The following is a 24,192-nucleotide window of genomic DNA, read 5'->3' as shown; positions in this document are numbered from 1 at the left end:
ATATATGTGTGTGTGTGTGTGTGTGTGTGTGTGTTAAGTGAGACAATGAATGAAAGGGTGGTGATGAGGTAAACACTTTTTTGTGTGTGTGTGTCTGTGTGTATATGTTTTCTTCGTCGCCGTCTTCTTTGTCTTCTTCGTCGTCCTATTTTCGTCTTCGTTTTCTTCTTCGTCTTCCTATTTTCGTCGTCTTCGTTTTCTTCTTCGTCTTCGTCATCTTCTTATTCTTCGTCTTCTTCGTCTTTCTCTATTTTGTCTTCTTCCTCTTCTTCGCCTTTCTCCATTTCGCCTTCCTCTTCTTCGTATTCTTTTTCGTCTTCTTCGTCTTCTTCGTCTTTCTCTATTTTGTCTTCTCCCTCTTCGTCTTTCTCCATTTCGTCTTCTTCCTCTTCTTCGTGTTCCTTTTCTTCGTATTCTTTTTCGTCTTTCTCCATTTCCTCTTCTTCGTCTTCCTCTTCTTCTTCGTCTTCTTCCTCAAGCAATCCAGCACATAGCGCCAGCCGCCGGCAAGCGAGCTATCAGTTGTAGGCTAAGCAAAAGCCGTTAGTCAGAGCTCTTTGTCGCTTCCTCCGATGGAGGCCACTGAAGGCGGAAAACCGCAACGCCCCTGAGTTGTACATTATGTCTGGCAATTTCTTTAAAACAAAGAGAGAAAGAGAGAGGGAGAAAGAGCTACACGAGCCAACGAAAGAGAAGCGTGGAGATCTAGAGCAAGAGAGGGAGAGAGGTGGGGGGAGGAGGAAGTGTATTTGGGGTGTTCGTAACATGTGGGTAAGAGGGTGGAAGTTGATGTTTATATCCTTAATTTATTATCTTTGAATATTTTGTGTGCGTGAGATTCACCATGGTCTTGGATCACGTGTTAGACTCGTGATCGACAGCTGCTACCCTTTCGAAAGAGAGCTCAGAGCTCATATATATGACCGACGTATGGGTAATGCTGTGACCTTACATGCACACACACACACGCGCGCCAACTCCCTGCTCACGAGAGTTGGAGTAATGACTCGCAACGCAGCGATACTGAAATTATTTCAGCCTTGGGAGGGATTCGAACCCGGACCGCCGTAGTAGCGGTCGCGGACGCTACCACTGCGTCATGCGTGTGTGTGTGTGTGTGTAAAGGAGGCAAAACCCTCACTCTTGCAACTGCGCAGGAACCCTCACGATCTACAACAGAAGCATCAAAGACAACAAACAAAGCTGTGAGGCCCTTTGCGGTTAGGGAGTAGGGAGGAGGGTGATCTTAACTTAACCCTCTTTGGTTGGGAGATTAATTCAACCCCTTCGATTTGGTGACGTCGGTTAGGAGAGTTAACTTGATCTTCATGGGGGAATAATACGTCAATTTAGAAGGGGGAGAGGGGTAATAATTATCTATTAATATACCAAGGGCCTTTCCCCCATTATCGGGTAGGTAGCCAAAGTCAAACGGCATATTCCAATTCCCACCATTCCACTCCCCTCCACCACCCTCCCCTCCTCCCGTCTCATCTTAGCTCCTCATGGATGACGGGTCACCCCTGTATCCCGCCAACTACCCTGGGTCAGAAGCAATGCAGCAAGACACAGCACATCCACAGCATCAGAGTATCATTTATACACAGCCATTCTTCAATCATCCATATCTCCCGCCTGCTCCCTTCCTTGCTCAACAGACATTCCCCTCTTGCTCATTGCCCCTTTTACCCCATCCATCCATCTCATCCTCGGTCGCCCCCTCCTGTTCACTCCATCCACCTCTGCCTTCCACATTTCTTTTACTAATATTTCTTTTCTCATTCTTTCCATGTGTCCGAACCATCCCAATATTTTGTCATCAATTCTATCTTCCATCTCCTTTTCCACCCCATCTCTCCTCCTCACCACCTCGTTTCTCACTCTATCCATCCCGTAACCCCTACCACACTTCTCAGACATGTCATCACAAACACGTTTAAACTTTTCCTCCATGTCTCTTTTAAATTCCATGTCTCTGCCCCATAAGACCCCTACGGACCAGAGATCCGGAACACTGTAGTATGACTGGAGATTATAGTATTCGCGTTTGAATAATAATTCTGATCACGTTCATGTTGCTATTACCGTTCCGATTTGTTATTCTCTCCTTAGACCTTTGGTTGTAACCTCCCCCCCCTCTCTCTCTCTCTCTCTCTCTCTCTCTCTCTCTCTGTTTGTGTGAAGTGTGATGGAAACTCCAGCTGGATATCACATCACCCGACGCTCTTGGTCACGTGATGTACGCTTTGATTCTCAGTTTATTTATTTTTGTCTTGCTCTTGTGCTGGCTGCTTGTGCACGTCTGCAAACAAGGAAAATTTGAACGAGTACATTTAAGTGCAGAGTAGTGAACTCGAAAATACGATGTACACTTACCATGTACCAAATACTAAACGGAGAAAGTCACAATCTTATATATTAGAACCTTGACTGTAGTGTCAATCACCTTTAGCAGACTGTTAGATATTGTGACGTTCCTACGTTGCATAAGGATTTGTAAAAATATATCCATTTTTAAGTTATAAAACTATGGCATAAATATCCTCGCAAATATATATACATATATATATATATATATATATATATATATATATATATATATATATATATATATATATATAACAAGAAACCCACGGTCGGAGAAAACCTTCGACTGAAAGAAGATCCTATATTTCGGCTACCAACTGTAGCCCTCTTCCTGAAGAGGGCTACAGTTGGTAGCCGAAATATAGAATCTTCTTTCATTCGAAGTTTATTTTCTCCGACTATGGGTTTCTTGTGTGTTATTTACAAATGTGCTACTACAATTCTGTTTAGACATATGTATGTATGTATATATATATATATATATATATGTGTGTATATATATATGTATATATATATATATATAAGAAGCGTTTCAAAATAACGTCAACTGACATTACCATGCCCGCTGCCAGACGTACGATGTCACGCAACTGGTCGTGTTGGTGGATTTCACACGGGTCGGCTAGGTTGTTAATACTATAGTAATGCTGACGGTACAGCATTTAAGAGGAAGAGCATACCACTGTGTATGTGTGTGTGTGCAATCGGTTAAGTCACTATCACTTGTCACTTGCTAGCACGGGTTCGAGTCCTTGACTATCACGTTTCAATTTCTGCATGTCCTCGAGTCTCGATGTTGATGGCTTAGAATTAAAGTAAATTGTGCTTGAGATATATATATATATATATATATATATATATATATATAAACACGTTTTGGGGGTTTAATGGTTAATCCGAAAAAAGCGCCTGGCTTTAGCTTGAAATCGGATACTAAGTTGCCTGAGAGGATAAACAGGATAAACGCAAGTTCTATGTGAGAGCACCTGTATTTATTTGTTTGTTTATGGATTTTATATTAAATGAAGGCGAATGTTATAGATGTGCCTCAGGACACTAACATGCGCGAACGCTCGCGCGCGCACACACACACACACACATGCACGCATACAGGATTCGATGGCGTAGTGGTAGCGTTCGCGGCCGCCACTACGGCGGCCAGGGCTGAAATAATTTCAATATCTCTGCACTGCGAGTCGTTACACCAACTCTCGTGGGCGAGGAGTTGTGTGTACGTGTAAGGTCACAGCTTTACCCATAGATCGGTCATATATGAGCTCTGAGCTCTCTTGCGGGAGTGAAATAGCTGTCGATCACGAGTCCAACACGTGATCCAAGACCATGGTGAATCACGTACGCACGCACGAGAAGAAACTTTGTTTGTGGTAATTGAAGATTTTTGTTTTCCTTCTTCTTCCTCTACTTCTTCTGTAAATAAATGTTTAGCTGTGATGATCCAGTGCAGTACCCACACTCTATCCCTTGTGGTGACGACGCAGCCTCACGGTGGTATTCTTATAAATCTCATATAAATCCTTGGAAGGAGAAGATTTATATAAGGAATTTTTTATTAATCTTTTAAGAATACCACCGTAAGAATCTTACAGTGGTATTCTTAAAAAATCCTTTCCTTATATAAATCTTTCCCTTCCAAGGATTTATATAAGATATATATATATATATATATATATATATATATATATATATATATAAGTTTAGATTGTTAAGGTTGTTTGCAGGGTATGGAGCGCAAAAGGAGTTTTGGGAGTCTTTGGATAGTCAGGTTGTGAATGGAACCAGTCCAGTGTCATAAATTAGTTCATCCCCGAATGCATTTTTATTTCCCTGTAAATTGTAAACACGTGCACACACACACACACACACACACACACACACACACACACACGGGAAGTTAATCTTACATGTGCTTCGAATGTACGAGATAACCTGAAAAGTACTCGCAAGTGTCCTCACAAACACACCTGCATATAAACGTGTATACAGGGTGTCGAAAAAAGAAATGTACTATTTATGAGTTAACACCCTGTATCTCGATCTTTCTGTCTTCCCGAAGGAGATCGACCCTGAGGTGCTGAAGTCGAAGGACACGACCCACCCCCACACGACCCACTGCCTCCCCGACGGCCGAGTCATGATTTCGACGATGGGGGACGCCGAAGGAAAGGCGAAAGGATCCTTCGTCACTTTCGACTCTGCCACCTTCGAGCCCCTTGGTAGGTTCTCGTAGAGTCCATGAAGAATCCCTCGAAGTCTGAGGTCCCCCGAACTCGAGGTGGGTTCTGAAAGTATCCCAGAAGCTGTCATCGAATTCCATTGTGTTCCCGTACCCCTAAAAAGGTAGACTCTGTTACCTTCGAGCCCCTTGGTAGGTTCTCGTAGAGTCCATGAAGAATCTCTCGAAGTCTGAGGTCCCCCGAACTCTGAGGTGGGTTCTGAAAGTATCCCAGAAGTTGTCATCTAATTCCATTGTGTCCCTGTACACCTAAAAAGGAAGGCTCCGGTCACCTCCGATCCCTTTGGTAGGTTCTCGTAGAGTCCAAGGAAAATCCCTCGAAGTCTGAGGTCCCTCGAACTCGGAGGTAGGTTCTTAAAGTATCCCAGAAGCTGTCACCGAATTCCTTCCCGTAGACCTAAAAAGGGAGGCTCCGGTCTCCTTGGTAAAGCCATCGAACTCCAAGGTAGGTAGGTAGGTTCTCGAAGAGTTCATGAAGAATCCCTCGAACTCCGAGGTATCCCAGAAGTAGTCACGGAATTCCTTCCCCTTGACCTAAAAAGGGAAGCTCCGGTCTCCTTGGAAAAGCCATCGAACTCCAAGGTAGGTGCCTAAGATACCCAAGAGGCATTTTTCGAATTCTAAAATTGGGTTGCCAAAGAATCCAAGAGAGAGCCTTCGAACTCAAAAAGGGGTTTAATGGAACCCCGGAGGTAGACATTGACCTCAAAGATGGGTTTCGTTGAATCTAGTAGGGATTTGGGGATTAAAGAAGTTGTAAACATGTAGGTATATGTAAATCTGCCCCCCCCCCTCCTCTCTCTCCCTCTCTCTCTCTCACTAAGTGTGGACTAACAACAAACATTGGGTGAAGTGGAAGCCAGGGGTCGAGTATCACTACCACCACTTCAAGTGTGAGCCTATGTTGACGCCGTCAGGGGGCTGAAGTGCTTCAGGAGGGTAGGGGGACGGAGGGTGGGGGGTGATGAGGCAATGATTGTCTTCTTCCTGCACTGCATCCCTACGCAGTGTCCAACAAAGATTCGTCATTGCAAACTTGTTCTGAGATGCCATAGTTAACGAATCCGACGGTGACCGTGACAAGAGGGTGTTCCTTGGGAGATTTCCTCTTTTTCCTCCTTTTCTTTTTCCTCTTTTTTTCATCTTCGTCTTCTGTGTCATTGTCTTATTCTACCTCATCGTCTTCTTTATCGTTGTCTTCTCCTTCTTCCTCTTCGTCGTCGTCTTCTCGTTCTTCTTCGTCGTCGTCGTGTTTCAACCTAGTCATGATCTGTTCTTCTTTGAGTTGGTTCTGAATTTGGGAACTTTTCCTCTCATTGTCGCACAGTGGGAGGTCTGCAACCTCGCCCTCCATCTTTGTATGTATTCTTACAACCCCCTCACTCTCTCTTTATGTCTCCTTCTATTTCTCTCTGTCTCTCTATTTCTCTCTTTCTTTTTGTCAGCTTCTAGATCTCGTACTTTCTCACACGCACAATCTCTGTCTCCTACTTCTCACTGTCTCTCTCTATTTCTCTTTTTATTGTCAGCTTCTAGATCTCATACTTTCACACACTCTCCCTCCCCCTCTCTCTCCCTCTCTCTCCCTCTATCTCCCTCTATCTCTGCTACCAGCGGGATGTTTCAAAAACAAATCACGATTCGGAAAGGATTTCTCGAGAAGGACTAACGGGGAGTGCCTCAGGGATCAGTGAAATCGCCTGGCGGTACCTAGAGTAAGCGGGAAAGTACCACCAGTCACGGAAGGCCTAGTATAGGCCTTATGGTCTCTTGCAGTCTCCTTCATTCTTATGTTTTTACGTAAGGGGGCGGGTGGGGAGGTAGGGTAATAGATATACGTATGTGGTTAATGGTGTATGGTTGTATCAAGATGCCCAGTTCAATCCGGCCGCATAGGCATATATTTACATTATTTATGAGTTATATTATGACCTCCATCAGTGATATTCAATAAATGGAAAATTTTAAAACATTATACGTGGCGACCAGTAAGGTTTCAAACACGCCCTCCGGACGACCACGGAAAATGCCCCAGATTGATTTTGTTGTCGAGGTCTTGCCGGGGTTGAATATGTAACTTCATCCTCTTTCCCCCACTACCACCTCCCTCACCACCACCACTTATCACCACAACCACCACTATCACCACCTCAATATCGCTAATTAAAAAGAAAACGGCAACTCAAATGTCGTCGTTATCTTCTGAGAGACAGGTTGACCGATTTCCTGCACGTGATATATTTTTATCTAATTGTAATGCGTAAGATATCCCACCACTTAATCTCGTTCGAAAAAAAATTGTTTCTTCATTTTTATTTATTTATTCATTTGTTTGTATATTTATGTAGTTATTTTAACTTTGCCATAAATTCGTGCATTTCTGCAGAAAAACTGGATGACCTTCGAACGCCTCAACCTACCACTTGAGCTGAAGCAACAAATCTTCCTTTGAATTTGTTTTTGTTTTAGAGGGATCTCACTGCTATAGTAATCTTGCATGAATTTTACTGTTACTATTGCACTATAATTTGATTTTTATCTCGTCCTGCACGTGATATATTTTTTCAAGTGCTTCTGTACTTGACAAGAAGACCACTTTTATTTTATTTTTTTCCAACAAGAAAAACAGATTACATCGATGTATTTCAATTTTCAAAATAAATGAAAATAAATGATTAATTTTGTTTATAGATGTATCACTTAGTTGTGCACTTCCAAAATTTTTTTTTTTTTTTTTTTTTTTTATTGTTATGTTGTGTTTGCATATCCCCCTCTGCATCTACCAGTTATGTGAGAGCACATACATATACCAAAGGCTTTTTCCCCCTTACAAGGGAGGTAGCCAAAAAACAAAGGCATAAAAACCACAACCACACATTCCATCCCTATCACACTCCACTCCCCTCCACCCTCTACCCTCCCTCTTATCTTGGCACCTCCTGGATGACAAGTCATGTCCCTGTATCTTGTCCACTGCCCTGGGTCAGAAGCAGTGTCGCAAGGCACAGCACATCCACAGCAAGATTATTGAATCGGGAACCCCCCCCCCTCTCTGTCCCCTCATGCAGAAAAGGAGAAGACGGGGAGAAATCCCTTAGGGCTACATCAAATTTTTCTCATACATACTACCGCATCCCCACCCATTCCACCTCATGCATGGGGAAGTGCCTTTGGGATAATTTCTGTCATGAAATTCCTGGGTTAAAAAACAAAAAACAAAAAAAAAAAAAAAAAAAAAAAAAAAAAAAAAAAAAAAAAAAAAAAAAAAAAAAAAGAAACAGAAATTAAACAAAAAATACCATGATAGAGAGTAGGAGGCAGTATGCAACAAGTGTTGCTCCTTTACTGTATGCTACAGTTACAGAAGAGACCTGAAAAAGAATAGCTTCCCACATAGAGCAATTGATGTCTGGAACAAACTAAACGGAGAAACAATGAGTGCCGAAACTATACATGATTTTAAGAATAAACTGGATGCGGAGAGATACCAGAACATGTCACTACGAGCATAGCTCTCGTCCTGTAAAATACAACTAGGTAAATACATGGTATGAATTTGAGGCTAGGTATAATAAATTGGAGAGTAGGGCATGGGACCCAATGAGCATTGCTCTTTTCCTGTATATTACAATGATATAAATACAATTAAGTAAATACATCAAGGTCTTCTGCTAAGTTGCCCTTTTTCCTTTGTCAGGTCTCTGGACAGAGACTCCAGTGGCATTTGGCTACGACTTCTGGTACCAGCCAACGCACGACATCCTGGTATCGAGTGAGTGGGGATGTCCAAAATCCTTCCACAGAGGCTTCAACCCAGAAGATGTTGCTAACGGTACAGTAGTTCTGGAAAATATAGTCAAGTTGACAGTGCAGCACAATTGAATAGTCCATCTCTTTCCTTATGAATTGTGATCTTCAAATAGAAGGACATGCACTTGTACAGGGTAGACCACCATTCCCCAATTTTATGTATTTTATATTATTTATTTATTATTGTTTATTTATTTATTTTTTATTTATTTATTTATTTATTTATTTATTTATTTATTTATTTGTCTTTTTCTTTTTCTTTGCGGAACTCTTCCAGGAATAGTGGTATCTTAAAAACCTGTGCATTAGAAAATATTTTACTGTCTTAATTTATCTATTACTCTTTCATGAAGTAAACCATTTTTGCTGGTAACTGATTTAGGTAAAAGCAACTTGTCTTTTACAAATTTATTAACAATCTTAGAAAAAAAAAATCACATTTCCTGATAAATGCTTCAAACAATTACTGGATCCTTAAGGAACCTCATAGTTCTGGAGAACCTTGGTTGGGAAACATTGGTCAAGACAGTCGGGTAATCTTCCCTTGGAGTTTGGAGGACACTAGGACTTGTTGGATACTGTAGGACATCATTTCCAGGCAAACCTGGAACAGTACATCCTCACTCTGGATGTACAGTGTCTCTCTGTATTGCTTCTGACCTGAACAGTGGTCAGGAATCAAGAGATGACCTTTCATCCAGGAGGAGCTAAATTAAGAGGGAAACGTTGGTTGGTGGATGGGAGTGAGTGTAGGTCATGGCAGGCTACCTTCCTTACAAGGTGGATAAAGCCTTTAGTATATAGATAGATAGAATTATTATTATGTTATTGTTATTACCGAGAGCAGTGAGTCTTCATCAAGAGAGAACTGGGGCAACAGACTGGCCAACTATTATTATAACTGTTATTATTATTACCAAGAGCCGTGAATCTTCATGAAGAGAGAACTGGGGTAACAGACTGGCTGACTATCATTATCATTGCTATTATTATTATTGTTATTATTATTACCGAGAGCCGTGAGTCTTCATCAAGAGAGAACTGGGGCAACAGACTGGCTGACTATTATTATCACTGTTATTATTATTTAGTTAAGGTTTATTCAACAAAATATAATACAATTTATACATACATATATACAAAATTTTTACAAAAGTACTTGTTGAAAAAGGAAAGCGTGAAGCAAAGTTTATGGGGAATTGCTCTCCCTTTAAGGAAAAAATTATTTTTATTTTATTTATTTATTTTTGTTATATATTTATATATATATATATATATATATATATATATTTATATATATATATATATATATATATATATATATGCTTTGCATGTTTGTATGCATGTATCATCCTTCTTTCCTCCCCATCCAGGAAATTACGGTAATCACATCAACTTCTATTCCTGGAACGAGAAGCGTCTCCTGCAGCGTATCGATCTGGGCCCAGAAGGTTTCATGCCTCTTGAAATAAGATTCCTGCATGACCCCATGGCCACAGAAGGTTTTGTTGGCTGTGGCCTCTATGCCAAAGTCTTCAGGTAAGTCTAGGAGTAAGGAAGATACGTAGGTCAAACTTTGAATTTATTGTTATGATTTTTATGTTGCTGGGTCATGTAGTGCAGTGTAGGTGATGGTCAATATATGACATATATACAAGTCATGTCACAATGAGAGGGCTGTATGTTGTGCTTCTCATGCCACAGGTTTTACCGGAAAGAGGATGGTTCCTGGGATGCACACCAGGTCATCAGCATTCCTTCGAAGAAAGTAACTGGGTGGGCACTCCCAGATATGCCTGGTAAGTGCCACTTGCTTGATCATTACTCTTGAACTGAATAAAATAGCCTGGTGGAAGCATAAGTGTTGTCCAGTGTAGAGGTGAATAGTTCAGATAAGTCTTTTGGTGCCTAAAGATTTCCATGAGACCGATGACGTGGTCCTATGGAACGGATGTCAGAGAGAATTATATCAATCCCATCCATCTTCAGAACTCATCAACACCTTCACCTCCACCCAGAAATGAAGACACAAAGTCTCTGGATAGGGCCCAAGATCTCTTCATTGTCATCTTTGTATTTCCTCCACCATTTTATGTAAGGAGAACTGACACCCAACAACTACAGTCCACCTCCTACTTCAAGTAGCTAGCCACATAGAAACTGTTCCACTTTACTATAACATGGTAGTCCAGTGTTTCTTCCTATAGATGTACATATGAGGAGGCCTATTGCTAGCCACTGCAAGGTTCTAGTTTCTGGTTAATGAAACCTAATGCAGTAGGGCAGTGGGCGAGATGCAGGGATGACCCATCATCCAAGAGGAGCCAAAAAAAGAGGGAGGGGTGGGTGGTGATTGTAAGTGGAGTATGTGGAGATGAAATGGGTGGGAGTGGATTTATGCCTTTGACTTTGGCTCTCCCTTGTAAGGGGGAAAAAGTCGTTGGTATGTGTACATATTATGGTTTCCCTGCAATTATATAATATTGCCTGGTGTTAGAAATTGAGGAACCTACACCAGAAAGTGCATAGCTGCGGACTAATTCTTCACTTTAGTCCTGTGAGTTGGACTGTTAAAGCAGGTAACCATCACTGCTGGGAATCAGGGTGGAGTGCAGGATTCAAACCCACAGCTAAGCAAACGTGAGACCAACGTGCTTCTATTTACACCACCAGTGCACTGCCTGGAGTTAATCAGAATTTTATTGAATTGTTCAAATAACCACTCATCATGAAAGAGTTGGTTGAGATAATTTTTTACCTTCTGAAAATGAAAAATTTCTTAAAAGCACCTTTCTTCCTTTAGGTGTGATGACAGACATTTTGATATCTCTGGACGACCGGTTCCTCTACTTTAGTAACTGGGTGCACGGCGACCTTCGACAGTACGACATCAGTGACCCTACAAACCCAAAACTCACAGGTCAGGTGTTCCTCGGTGGCAGTATTGTCAATGATGGCCCGGTCAAGGTTGTTGAAGATCCAGAACTTGAGGTAATGATACATTTCTGCTGTGTGAAAGATTGAAGCAGGAAAACGGTGGGAGAGGGAAAGAAAAAAGAAAACAGGATAGGGAGGAAGAAAGAGGGAAGGTGATGGAGAGAGGGAAAGGAACATAGAGAAAAGGAAAGTGTAGTTGGTGCTGAAATGGGAGGTGTTTAAAACGGGATTTAGTGTTTGTGTTTTGCAGAGCCATGTAATGAAGCAGTGGGGGGTGAAACCAGTTTCATCTGTTGGATCCTCTTTGGAAATACTCTGTCTTGCTACATAGGTTCTGACCCACATAGTGGAGATATGGTCAGGGATGACCCTTCATCCTCAAGGACCTTGTAATGTATGTCATATACGTGTGCAACTGAAATGCGAGGGATGATGTTTGAATCTTTATTGTGACATAAGCATACACGAGTAAGAGAGGGTCGGATGCTCTCTGTATAAGAGACGGATATAGACTGACATGGGGGCAACGCCGTTCTCCTTGCGCAGAAGGAAGATGATGCCACGTCTAAGTATACATGTATCAATGAAGGCCTTGTGCCCGGGACAAAGAGTCCTTCTACTGGAAAGCTTCTGGTGGTAGGGGCATGCCACAACACTGCGGTGCAACCCTACAGTGCCCTGATCACATCAAACACCAGGGCACCTCATAGCACTATACCACAGACCTAAGTCCCAAGATAAAAGGGAAAACAAATGAGTGTTGGATAGGCATGGGATGGGTGCATGCATACCTTGGGTGGCCACCTTCCTTATAAAAGGGAAGAAGCTTTTTGGTATATGTATGTTTTATACCTTTACTTTAATTATTTTTCTATGCCCTGGCCTGCAGGATTAATTCTGGTCTCTCATCCCTCCTGTATTTAGGCCCAGCCTTCCCCAGCTTACATCAAAGGCAAGCGTGTGGAAGGAGGTCCCCAGATGCTGCAGCTCTCGCTGGATGGAAAAAGACTTTATGTCACCAACTCCCTATTCTCGCCATGGGACAAACAGTTCTACCCCAACATGGCCAAGTAGGTATTCTTTGTCTTGGATCATCACTGAGAGGTGGACCTGAAGGTGGTGACCTCTGTAGGACAGGAGTGTACACAGCTCAGGTTTCAATTTGATTTGGGCAAATGATATAACAGGAAATGGAACAAAATCCACTATGAGTGCCAACAAGACAGAGGATGTTAAATTTTCAATGGCATCACTATTGCTTTGCAGACAGGGGTCGATGATGATGCAGTTGGATATTGATGTGGAGAATGGTGGGATGACCCTAAACAAGAACTTCCTCATTGATTTCGCAGAAGAACCTGATGGCCCAGCACTTGCTCATGAGATGAGGTGAGTGAATATCGCCATTGACGGGCTTGACATGTATCTTCAGACAATAGTCAGTTTTAGCTTTTCTCCACAGAAGGAACACCATAGGTTGTTGAGTGTTAGCCTGAAGAAAACAACAAATACCACTCAGCATTGATGGTAAAGTGGATAGATGTACAAAGAATGATGATAATGGTGGTGTGTTGGATGTGAATTTGAAGGGTGAAAAGTTGTAGGAAGTGGAGAGTTTTAAGTACTTGGGGTTGCATGTGGCAGTGAATGGAGGAGTTATAGAGTAAAAGAAATTGAGTAAGTGTCATCCCTCCCCCCGCCACACTGTTCGAGTCAGAGGCAATGCAGCAAGACATAGTGCTTCCATAGCAGGGCCCAATAACCATAGCTGGTTTAGTATCATTGCTTCGTTATATGATAAACACAACACAACATCCCTCCTCATTCACTCAGAATGATTTATGGAGTAACCAAGAAAGACATTTCTCTGTATCCTGTCCACCTTTTATCCATTCATTATCTCCTTCCACTCACTCCTATCTTTTGTACTCCCTCTTCCCTGCTCCATTGAAGTTCTTTGAGCATCCACCTTTAAACATTGAGGATTCCAACCATGTCTACACCAAGCTGTATTCACTCTGATCTTGTTGTTTATAATCACTCCATGTCCTTGCAGATACCCTGGAGGTGATTGCACATCCGATATCTGGCTACCCCCAGGTTCCAAGGAGTGCCCACATAGAGAACAATGCCAAGGTGATGCCAAATTATAGTATGTATGAAGGTCTGAAAACGGAGAAAGCGATACAGAGGGACTGTGAGAAGAACATCCATCTTGGGCTAACAGAATATTTGCTAGAGATCTACAGTAGATACTAGCCCATAAGCTTAAGTTCAGCTTCTCCAAGGCCATATACACTGACATCATTGGCACTTCATAAGAAAGGGTATGCACAGATTAATGTGTTTCGTTGTGTTGGTAGTTTTGACATGTTTTGATGAGATGGAAAAGTATACTGCATATGGATGCTTCAGCAAAAATTAGGTATTCATGAGAGTTGAACTTTTAGCCATGTAAATGCTCAAAGGTGGGATATATTCATGGAGTGAGGCATGTTGTAAGAGGAACAAAATGTTTTCCAGACACCTTAAAGTGAAAACAATTTTGATGCTCTGTCCAGCTACAATAATCATGTCATGTATTCACAATGGTGCTATTTACAAAAACCCTCTTGCACATTGATGCTCTTCCAAGTCAAAATATTTACTTGGAATAATTTGTAAAAAGAACATTTTACAGGTGACCATAAAGAATGCTTCCAGTTCTTTCTCAACAGACAGATTGTGAGCTTCTTTGTGTTCAGTTAGATCCTAAAATTGAAATTCATCAATTCATTCCATGTGTGAAAGGGTTGACAATCGCCACATATGCAAAATTATTTTTAGTCTAATTTACAAACATTATGTGAATAAAAAAAATATGCTAAAAGTGGAATATGTATTAACATGTATTCATATTTGAAATATGTTTTCCTTTGTACTTACCACTGTGTATAACTTGTTATGTAATTTTTTTTGCAATTGTGGTCAGTTCTTTTAATATGGTTTCACACACAAATATTGATCTATAAAAGCTTAGCATTGTCCAAGACAATAAATATGAACCTGTAAAAAAGTATTATAAATAGAAGCTTCTAATTGATGATGACAGAGGAAAAATACATCCAAATAATTATTTTCATATACCAGTTTTAAGATCCCCAATGAGATTCAGACCTGCACTTACAAAATCTTAACCCCTCTTATAGAATACATGCTGCAATACAGGGTTCTTAAGTATTCTGTGACAGAAGCTACTAGTTATATCTTATATGTTATATCTTGTATGTTATATTTTCTACTGTTATTTACATTAATGTAATGTACAGGAGAGGCAATAAAGGAGCCCCTCGCTAGTCTCCCACAGAAGAGACCTGGTGCAATGGACTGATTGATTGGTTGATACAGGAAAAGAACTACACTTCTATGGTTCCATTTCTTTGTCCCTATTCATCAAAGTTAGCTTTGGATTCATTTGTGGTTTTAGATTGGATTTTTCTCCCTTATGGCTGTTCTACAAATTGACACATCTGCACATAAAAATGCATCATGGTATCCTTCTGATATTGTCTTTTTTTCCATAACCTCATGCTCCTTCATAAGCAAAAGGTCTTCCCTGTTATTCTTATCCTTTCTTCCCATTTATCAAAATACTACAGTCATACCACTTCTCAATATTTTTTTATATGGTTTGTCTACTAGGCTAGGGATCCATTATGGTGTTGCTTTTTGTAATATGTCAAACTTTATATATATATATATATATATATATATATATATATACACACACACACACACATACATACATACATACATACATATACCAAAGGCTTTTTCCCCCTTACAAGGGAGTTAGCCAAAAAAACAAAGGCATGAAAACCACTCCCACCCACTCATCATGTCTCTGTCATGTATTAAAAATATGTTTATATTATGTTGGTTAATAGTCTGTATTTCTTGCCCACAATCTTGTTGACATTATTGTCAGATGACAAATTATCCAGGACCAAGACTTTTAGCTTTCCTCTTTCACTGTTGTTATTGTTCTACTTGTCTTTGATTGAATCGCCGAAGGTCTAAGTACTTTTACCCATTTCTAGTACATACATACACCAATGGCTCCTTCTCCCATACATGGGAGGTAGCCAAAGTCAAAGGCATAAATCCACTCACACTTATTTCATCCCCACATACTCCACTCCCATTCACCACCTCTCCCTCACTCTTTTCTTGGCTCCTCCTGGATGACAGGTCATCCCTTCATCTCATCCACTGCCCCTCTTCAGAAGCAATACAGCAAGACACAGCACATCCACAGCAAGGCCGCTTCATTTCATCTCAAACACATTTAAATTGTTCCTTTCTTCCTCTCTTATGATCCATGTTTCTGCCCTCCTCTTAGCATCCATTCCCAAATATCTATTTCTCGTTAGACTTTTTAATCCATCAAGGCATTTACTAGCCTCCCTCAATCTGCATTCTGCTTCCACCTCCAATCCTCCCTTTCCCTCCACATTCACCCCCAAGTATCTAAAGCTATCCACTTCCTCCAGCCTCTCTCCCTTAATACTTACTTCCACTTCGCTGCCATCCTCTCCCCTTGTACATCTCATCACCTTAATTTTACCTGTATTTATCTTCAACTTCCTTCTTTTACAAACCTTCCCAAACTCTGTCACTTACTTCCTTAATCCCTCCTCTGATCCTGCCACAAGTGCAATGTCACCAGCAAACAACAACTGGCTTATCTCCCATTTTTCTTCATTTTCTTTAACCATCTCCAATCCCGTCACCCAGGAGGTGCTCAGATAAGAGGGAGGGTGGAGGGGTGTGGAGTGTATTCAGGGATGGAATGGGTGGAAATGATTTTATGCCTTTCCCTTTTTGGCTACCTCCCTTGTAAGGGGGAAAAAGCCTTAGTATATGTATGTATGTATCTCCAATCCCTGGCTCAGTACCCTAGTCTTGTAGTAATGAGTGTAAATCTTCCATGATAAACTTTGTCATCAGTCAAGAAACAAGGTTTGAGGTTACGTACCTAGGATCCTCTTCTCAACCTGGATCGTTAGCTTCATCAAGAAATTTACAGCAGGTATGGAATCCCAAATTAAATCTTACTACATATGTACATGGAAGGTGTGGAGCTGGTGAGGAGACTGAGATACAGATTGTAAGAACACACATGCATAAATAACAAAGGGGCTTTTCCCCCTTGTAAGTGGAGTGGCCGCGTCAAAGCATACTGCCATCCCACACTAACAAATCACCCCACCTTTCTTAGCACCTCATGGAAAAAGGGTCACCATTACACTACTCAAGTCAAAGGCAATACAGTCAGGTATAGTGTCTTCACAGTTTTCCAAAACAGCCAGAGATAGATTACCCCCACCGCCTTGTTGTGTGTCAACCCCGTCTTCTCATCTACTTAAAAAAGTTATGGAACAGACTAAAATAACATTCCTTTAGGCCACATCATTCCTTCATCTGTTCACAATATCTTTCCATCAACTGTTTTTTTATTATCACTCAAACTTGCTCAATAGACACTATGTATCTAATGTCCTGTTCAACTTGGTCCATCTACCAAGTACTTAAAGCTTTAGGACCAATGACAATCCCATCAAATAAGTTTTAGTCACTCAGGACTGAAATAATTGCTTATTTACTGATGGGCTTGTTACTTATGTGGTGAAATTGTAATTGTATTGGGTATATGAAAGACTGGAACATGTGTAAATTATGTTTAGACAATGAGTGTATGTCTGACTGGAGGAAGATTTAAATGAGGTTCCAGATAGAGATGTGTCTGTACACCTAATGAGGGGGGACAAGAATAACACCACAATATTCCTGTGTTTTATTCTCCCCATGAAGAGTCAGGGCAAAAAAATTATTGTTCGAATTGATCATTCCTGTTATGAGGATTACTCCCTTTGTTTGCTTATATAAGGCAGTGGAGAAGATGCAGGGATGATCCATCGTCCAGGAGGTGCCAAGATGAGAGGGAGAATGGAGGGGAGTGGAGTGTATTGGGGATGGAATGGGTTTTGTGCCTTTGGTTTTTGGCTACCTCCCTTGTAAGGGGGAAAAAGACTTGGTATATGTATGTATGTAAGTGCATTCACACCAAGCGAATTGAATCTATTCAATTCATTGAAGTGAATCAATTTGATTCACTTGGTGTAAACGCAGCCTTAGTCTGTTTTGTAACAGTTCGTAGCCTTCCTCATCTTTCATTTTCCTTGTGATCTTTGCATCATCTGTAAACAGGGTAGTTTGTTGTTCCTTTCAACACAAACTTTGCCACAACCAAATTGTGCTAGATGCAATCCCCACACAAAAGATATAAACTCCATCCTACACCGCCTCACACTATCCCTAGATAGCAGAATACAGTATTTTTTACGTGAATGCTATAGGAAATTCCAAATTTTGGAAGCATAATTTGATGCATTGGAATTTTTTCAAAAGATAGTCTTGTTATGAACACCTGTGGGATTCAGAGGAAAGTACAACCTGAACATAATACGGTCCTGTGTTTTAGCACGTAGAATTTTCATTAAAATTTTTAAGCTACTGTGGAAAAAAGACGTAGCAGTAAATATAGCGACACAATGAGCTTATAGTTGATAACGTCAGGAATTGTGAAGTCTTACCTTTCTTATCCGTTTTCTTTTGTGTCTTCGTTTGAGTAGTGTTGGATCTGAACACCATGGGTAATGCTAGGTTCAAAGAAAAAATAATTATAATAGTAATGTCCAAATAGAAATATGAATTATATGATATTGTTAATGAATATGCTGTATTTTTGTCATCTTTTGTACAACTAAATTTGCAATGTTCATTCAAGGCGCTCGATTTTTTTTAGTAGATCCGTAGCGTACGTATAAGGAAAATAATTATCAGAAGTAAAGCCTTTGATACAATAAAAAATAAGAATAGGAAGTAAGTCCTTCAGGTTAACTGGAATTAATAACTTTTTCATATGTATTCGTTGTATCGTAGTAAACAGGTTTCTTGATGCATAACCTGCTTTATCTAGAATCCTAAGTTGAACAAAACAAGAAAGACTGGAACGGTGGTTGGGAGATCTAGGGGTGGGGTGAGAATACAGGTTTTCTGTCTCAAACTTAGAATACTGGTTTTTACATACAACGAATTTACTGAATTTACAATCTACATAAATGTACAACGTAATATTTTTTTCACTCGCTAGTTTTGTCAATATTTATTTCTTGGTCGAGTACATGATATATTTCCAATGCAAGAAACTTACCTGAATGTAAACTGAACACTACATGAAAATGTACTCGACAAAAAATATATAATTATGATTTGAAATGTGTAGCGTGGATAAAAAAAAATTGATCGTCAATGTACATCACACTTTCTGAAATATAAGATTAAATTTAGCCTTGAATATTTTAATTTTTGGATCAGGTAGACTTATAAAGGGGGGAAGGTGACCTGGATGTTACAGGGTGGACAAAAATGTCGGACAACTAAGCTACAATTCAAGTCTTCTAGACAGCTTCTTGCGTGAGTCGACGTTTGCTCACTAGAATCTAGTAGCCTACATGCATGCCCACGTTCTTCTAGAATGTTCAGAAAGGGTGTTGAGTTTTGTGAAACTACTTAACATAATTTTCGTGCAATATTAAACATTGTTGGTCTCCATTTTTTCGATTTATTGTATACAGACGCTCCTCAACTTACGTTTTAGTTAGGTTCCGAACGTAACGTGAAAATGAACGGAAGTTGTTACTGTACTATACATCCATAAATTCTATTACCGTATCTTATAAAACACCCCTAAATCATTAACTATAAACATAACATTGTAAAATAATAACATTAATTTCAAATAAATTAAATTCAAGCAACATAAATTGAGATGGTGGAGGAGGAGGCAAGGCACGTTCAGTCTGTCGTTTGTGCCATGTAAACAATGGACGCAGCGTCATGCGTAAGTATCGTTTGAACTATGGAGAGCGCGCTAAGCTAAAAAAAAAAAAATCTTTTTACAGTCAGTTCAAACGTAAAACGAATTAACGTAAGTAGAGGAGCGTCTGTATATGAAATATGTCACTCTGCTCGAGATTGGCTACAAAATCAGGTGTGAAAGATGGAGACAGACTGGGTCCCACGAGCTTTATTTTCTTCCTGTGTATATAACTACAGTTAAATAAACATGCCCACATAAAATTAAAAAATGAACACAGATACACACAAACTTAAGTGAACACACATATGGAAGTATATATGAACAGATTCACACGCAAACAAATGAACACCCACACATTATATATATATATATACATGTGCCTATTTATATACTTCCGCAGGCTCAAGTAATGATAATCTACCCTTGAGTCAAGATTTGTTGCGCAAGTCTATCCGTATGCACTTTTTATATTTTTTCTCTACTTGATTCGCCTCGTCTTCCTCGCTGAATTTCCTTCCAAAAATATTTTTATTAATTTTAGTAATTGCCATACTCCCTCATTTTACATGTTTTTTTTTATATATTTTTTTGACTCCTTTATTTTATTTTATTTATTATTATATGTTTCTCTCGTCCTACTTTGTAACGAGTCCGTGAAGGCTCGTTTCTTGTCTTCAGTAATCTTCTTCACATCGTACCACCATTCACTACACTTTCTTGTGTTACCCCCCATCCTCCTTGTTCCACACACCAAATTTGCACACCTTGTGACTCCCTCCTTGGAACACTCCCATACCTCCTCCACTCCTACCTCTACTCTATCCTTCACTCCCTCCCACAACTCTGTCAGCTTCTCCTTGTACTCCTCCTTTTCCTTCTGATTTAAACAGTTTACTCAAACTACCTCCCTACCTACTCCAAAATTAATATTACATTTTCTAAAACATAAAATACCCAGAGCTGGGCATTTGCGTTACTGCGTTAGTAACGCACGACCTGTCCGGCGGTAACGGACCAAGTCCGAACATTTTACAACCTCAGATCAAATCAAACTTTTATTAAGAATATATATATATATACATATATATATATATACATTACCTTACCAAGAGAACCTGCAAGGCATCCCAGATTTATTACGTGGTTTTAACATTAATGTAGTTTTTAACAATAAGAACGGTGTAGTTGTTCATGAATAATTCCGCCAACAGCGATAAAGTATGTTTACAAAATAACTTGTAAATCATATAGTCAGTTTTATGTTGGTCAGACTGCTAAAACAATCAAAACACGAATTAATCAACACAAGAAATACGTTAGAGAGGATAACCAATCTAGCGGTATATTCATCCACCACCTAATTGACTGTGATGACGCTAAAGTAACCACATATAACATCACAGAGATATTTAACTGAATGCAGTTTGATTAAATCTAGTAAGGAAATGAACGTTAACATCCATCAAGGTTTGTACAAATTAGATAGTTATGCTTGCCAAGAAATTTCAAAATTGTTTAAATTGTAATACACCAGTTGTGATCAATTGTTCCGTGCTTGTTGGTTACCAGGACTGCAGTAAAGACCCGTGTAGTTCTTCCACGACCTCAAAGGATTACAAAGGCGGAGCATTGAGACTTTTTGGTCCATAACTAAGTCGGGTGCGATATATATATATAGTAAAAAATAGATAAAATAAGATTATAATAATATAAATAGTAAATTCCTTTTCACCATGTCACATTCAGTCATATATTCTGCATGTTCTTTCTTTTATAATTCTTCCTTTGCATTAGCACTGAAGACGTAATTATACGAAAGCGCTCTGCTTCGTTAGTTTACTTTTTCCTGGTGGTTACTCTCGCATTTGTGAACACACGTTCTTAGTGTTTTTATTGCACACACACACATATACAGTATATATATATATACAAAGTGCGTGTATATTGCAAGTAGCGAAGACAAAATATTTACCATTTTATATCAATCTGATTGTATCTTTTCATCTTTTAGTCCCAAATCTATACTGCTATTAAAAAAGAATTGCTGCAAAATATCTTCAAGTTGGGTAAGGGACCTTTCGGGAAAGAATTCAGACCGTGCGTGTGCCTGAGTGGATGTTGCTTGCGCGTGAAATTGCGCAGAACGGATTGCGCAATTCTGTGCAACAGGATAAACGGCGAGGTCTTTAGAACGTAGTCCACTTGAAACACTCTTGTGTCCTAACTTTGTTTTCATTTTTTATGTCGTTCTTTCCCTGGTGTCCTTTTCGTTGTCCTCTTTCTGTCCCTGTTTGGTATACTTAGCCAATAAAAAGGACATAGAAACTCACGAAGATGAATTGCTGGTCTTTTTTGTCCTTTTTAGCCTCCATTCGGCTAATAGATCTTGGGCAAGGCACGAAATATCGATCAAAATGTCCCTCAGTTTCAAAACATAGTAACATACATTATATATATATATATATATATATATATATATATGCGCTAATAATCACTGGGACAATGAGATAAAGGTAGCTCAAACGTATGACAAAGAAGACGAACAAGAAAAAGAAAAGAAAAACGATGGAAGGAAAGGCATTTAGGAGACAACGACCCTTGCCAACATGAGTCAAACCAACACAGACGTAAAAGGGGCAATTGTCCTGTGAGGTTTTTGTACACACTAAGAGTCAACCACGTAAACGATTGAGACAAAGCTAAGAAAACGGTAGACGCAATTCAGCGATGGAAGGAAAATGTGATCGAATTTTGTTATATAAAAAAATCAAAGGAAATGCAATCATAGGATTAGTTAGATGATGTTATTTATGAAATCATTAACTAATAGTCAGATCCTAGGGCCTTAGGAAATTTTGGGTCATGTTTAGCGAGTGAGGTCATTTTTTGTCATCCAAATTCCTTTCCTCCTGTTTCTTTTCTTTTTACTTGTTACTTTATGAAAAAAAAATCTATGTATTCCCTGAAGATGTTTTAATAGACGAAATCCTTTGGACTAATTCACTGTCCCAGTGAGTGTGTGTGTGTATATATATATATATATATGTGTGTGTGTGTGTGTGTCTGTATACATATGTATACACACACACTGGGAGAATGATTTAGTCCAAACGATTTCTTCTATTAAGACATCATCAGAAAACACACACACACACACACACACACACACACACATATATATATATTTATATATATGTGCGTGTGTGAAAAGTGAGTGGGGAAGGCAGGAATCGGAATCCAGTTTTATTTCTGACTTGTTTCTCACAAAAGGCTTCTTCAGAGAAATAATTTATCTGAAGAAGCATTTTCTGCGAAACCGGTCAGAAATAAACTTGGATTCTAAATCCTGCCTTCCTCACCCACCTTTTCCAGCCTGTTACAATGTATCAGTATATATATATATAGTAAATGAAAGTACTAGGAGAGGTAGGTTATGGCTAAACGTCAGGTACTGGACGGGGGTGGGGGCTTCGTATCAGCGGGAGGTAGCTGGACATTAGTTCACTGTAACCGGATGATTGGTCGTTGTTGCCACGCAGGAATTTGGAAGACAAAGAATGACAGTACATAATGCATATATTATATACTGTATATATGTATGTATATATAAATATATATTTATATACATATATATATATATATATATATATATATGTGTGTGTGTGTGTGTGTGTATGTTTGTATATAATATATGTACATATATATACACACATATATACATATACACGCACACACACACACACACATATATATATATATATATAATATACTGTATATATATATATATATATATTATATATATGTGTGTGTTTGTGTGTGTGTGCGTGCGTTTTCACATACTGTTCATACATATATATATAGTAGGAACAATGGTAAAAACACTAACAGAAACAAGAATGCGAAAATACAATGTTTATGTTATTTTCGCTGACAAGGATAGTACCAACAACAATAATAATATCAATGAAATGATTATAAAGAAGAACGAGAAGAATGGCGATGATGACGAAATAAGACAAAACATGGACTCAAGCCCTGCAATAGTAATAGAGCTAATAAACATTTGTGGTCTCCTCCTCTTCCTTCCTCCTTCTCCTCTTCCTCCTTATCTTCCTTTCTCCTTCTCTTCCTTTCTCCTACTCTTCCTTCCTCCTCCTTTCTCCTCCTCCTCTTTCTCCTCCTCACCTCCTCCTCCTCCTTCCTCCGCCTGAACCTTATCCTTAATCTTCTGTTCCTCCTTCTCCTTGTCGTCCTTTTTCTTTGCCTCTTTCCCGCTCCTCCTCCAGGGTGTCCTGGGTGGCACTTGAGGGTCGACGCCCGTCGCTAGCCACCTGCAAACGGACGGAGTTGCGCAACAAATCTTGACTCGAGTGTTGCAATATCATTACTTGAGCCGGCGGAAGTATATATAAGCACATGTATATATATATATATATATATATACATGTGCATGTATGAATATATACATAAATATATATGCATATATACATATGTATATATATATATATAGATATATATGTGCATACGTATACAGCACTGAATGGGCCCCAGTGAAATAGATATACATTCAATTTCTGCATGTTGGCCTCCTCGAGTCTCTCGATGTTGATGGCTTACAATTAAAGTGTATTGTGGTTGGTAAAAAAATATATACATACATATACCAAGGGAGGTAGTCTTAAAAACAAAGGCATAGAAACCACTCCCACCCATTCCATCCCCTACATACTCCACTCCCCCCCCCCTACCTTCTTCCCTCTCTCTTATCTTGTTACATCCTGGATGACGGGTTATTCCTGCATCTTGCCCACTGCCCTGGGGCAGAAGCAGTGTCGCAAGACACAGCACATCCACAGCAAGGCCGCTTCATTATGAAGGGGTAATTGTGCCGACAGCATTG

The 24,192-nt window shown here is 39.7% G+C and overlaps 1 protein-coding gene across 2 annotated transcripts in view; it reads left to right on the top strand.

The window, feature by feature from the left end:
* LOC143036534 (methanethiol oxidase) overlaps positions 1-17,194 on the top strand; it is a 28,243-nt gene extending 11,049 nt beyond the window's left edge. For both annotated transcript variants that reach the window (XM_076204007.1, XM_076204008.1), the window contains exons 4-11: positions 4,442-4,601; positions 8,319-8,453; positions 9,805-9,970; positions 10,136-10,230; positions 11,235-11,422; positions 12,293-12,438; positions 12,635-12,757; positions 13,425-17,194. In XM_076204007.1, the coding sequence (XP_076060122.1) occupies positions 4,442-4,601; positions 8,319-8,453; positions 9,805-9,970; positions 10,136-10,230; positions 11,235-11,422; positions 12,293-12,438; positions 12,635-12,757; positions 13,425-13,521 (1,110 nt within the window). In that variant the 3' untranslated portion in view covers positions 13,522-17,194. The remainder of the gene's footprint in view (positions 1-4,441; positions 4,602-8,318; positions 8,454-9,804; positions 9,971-10,135; positions 10,231-11,234; positions 11,423-12,292; positions 12,439-12,634; positions 12,758-13,424) is intronic.
* Positions 17,195-24,192: the final 6,998 nt, after the last annotated feature.

The sequence above is a fragment of the Oratosquilla oratoria genome, chromosome 20 (assembly GCF_046742065.1).
Source record: "Oratosquilla oratoria isolate Oo_2021 chromosome 20, ASM4674206v1, whole genome shotgun sequence".
NCBI lineage: Eukaryota > Metazoa > Arthropoda > Malacostraca > Stomatopoda > Squillidae > Oratosquilla > Oratosquilla oratoria.
Note: the sequence above shows the minus strand (reverse complement) of the source record. Positions and strands in the feature narration are given on the sequence as shown.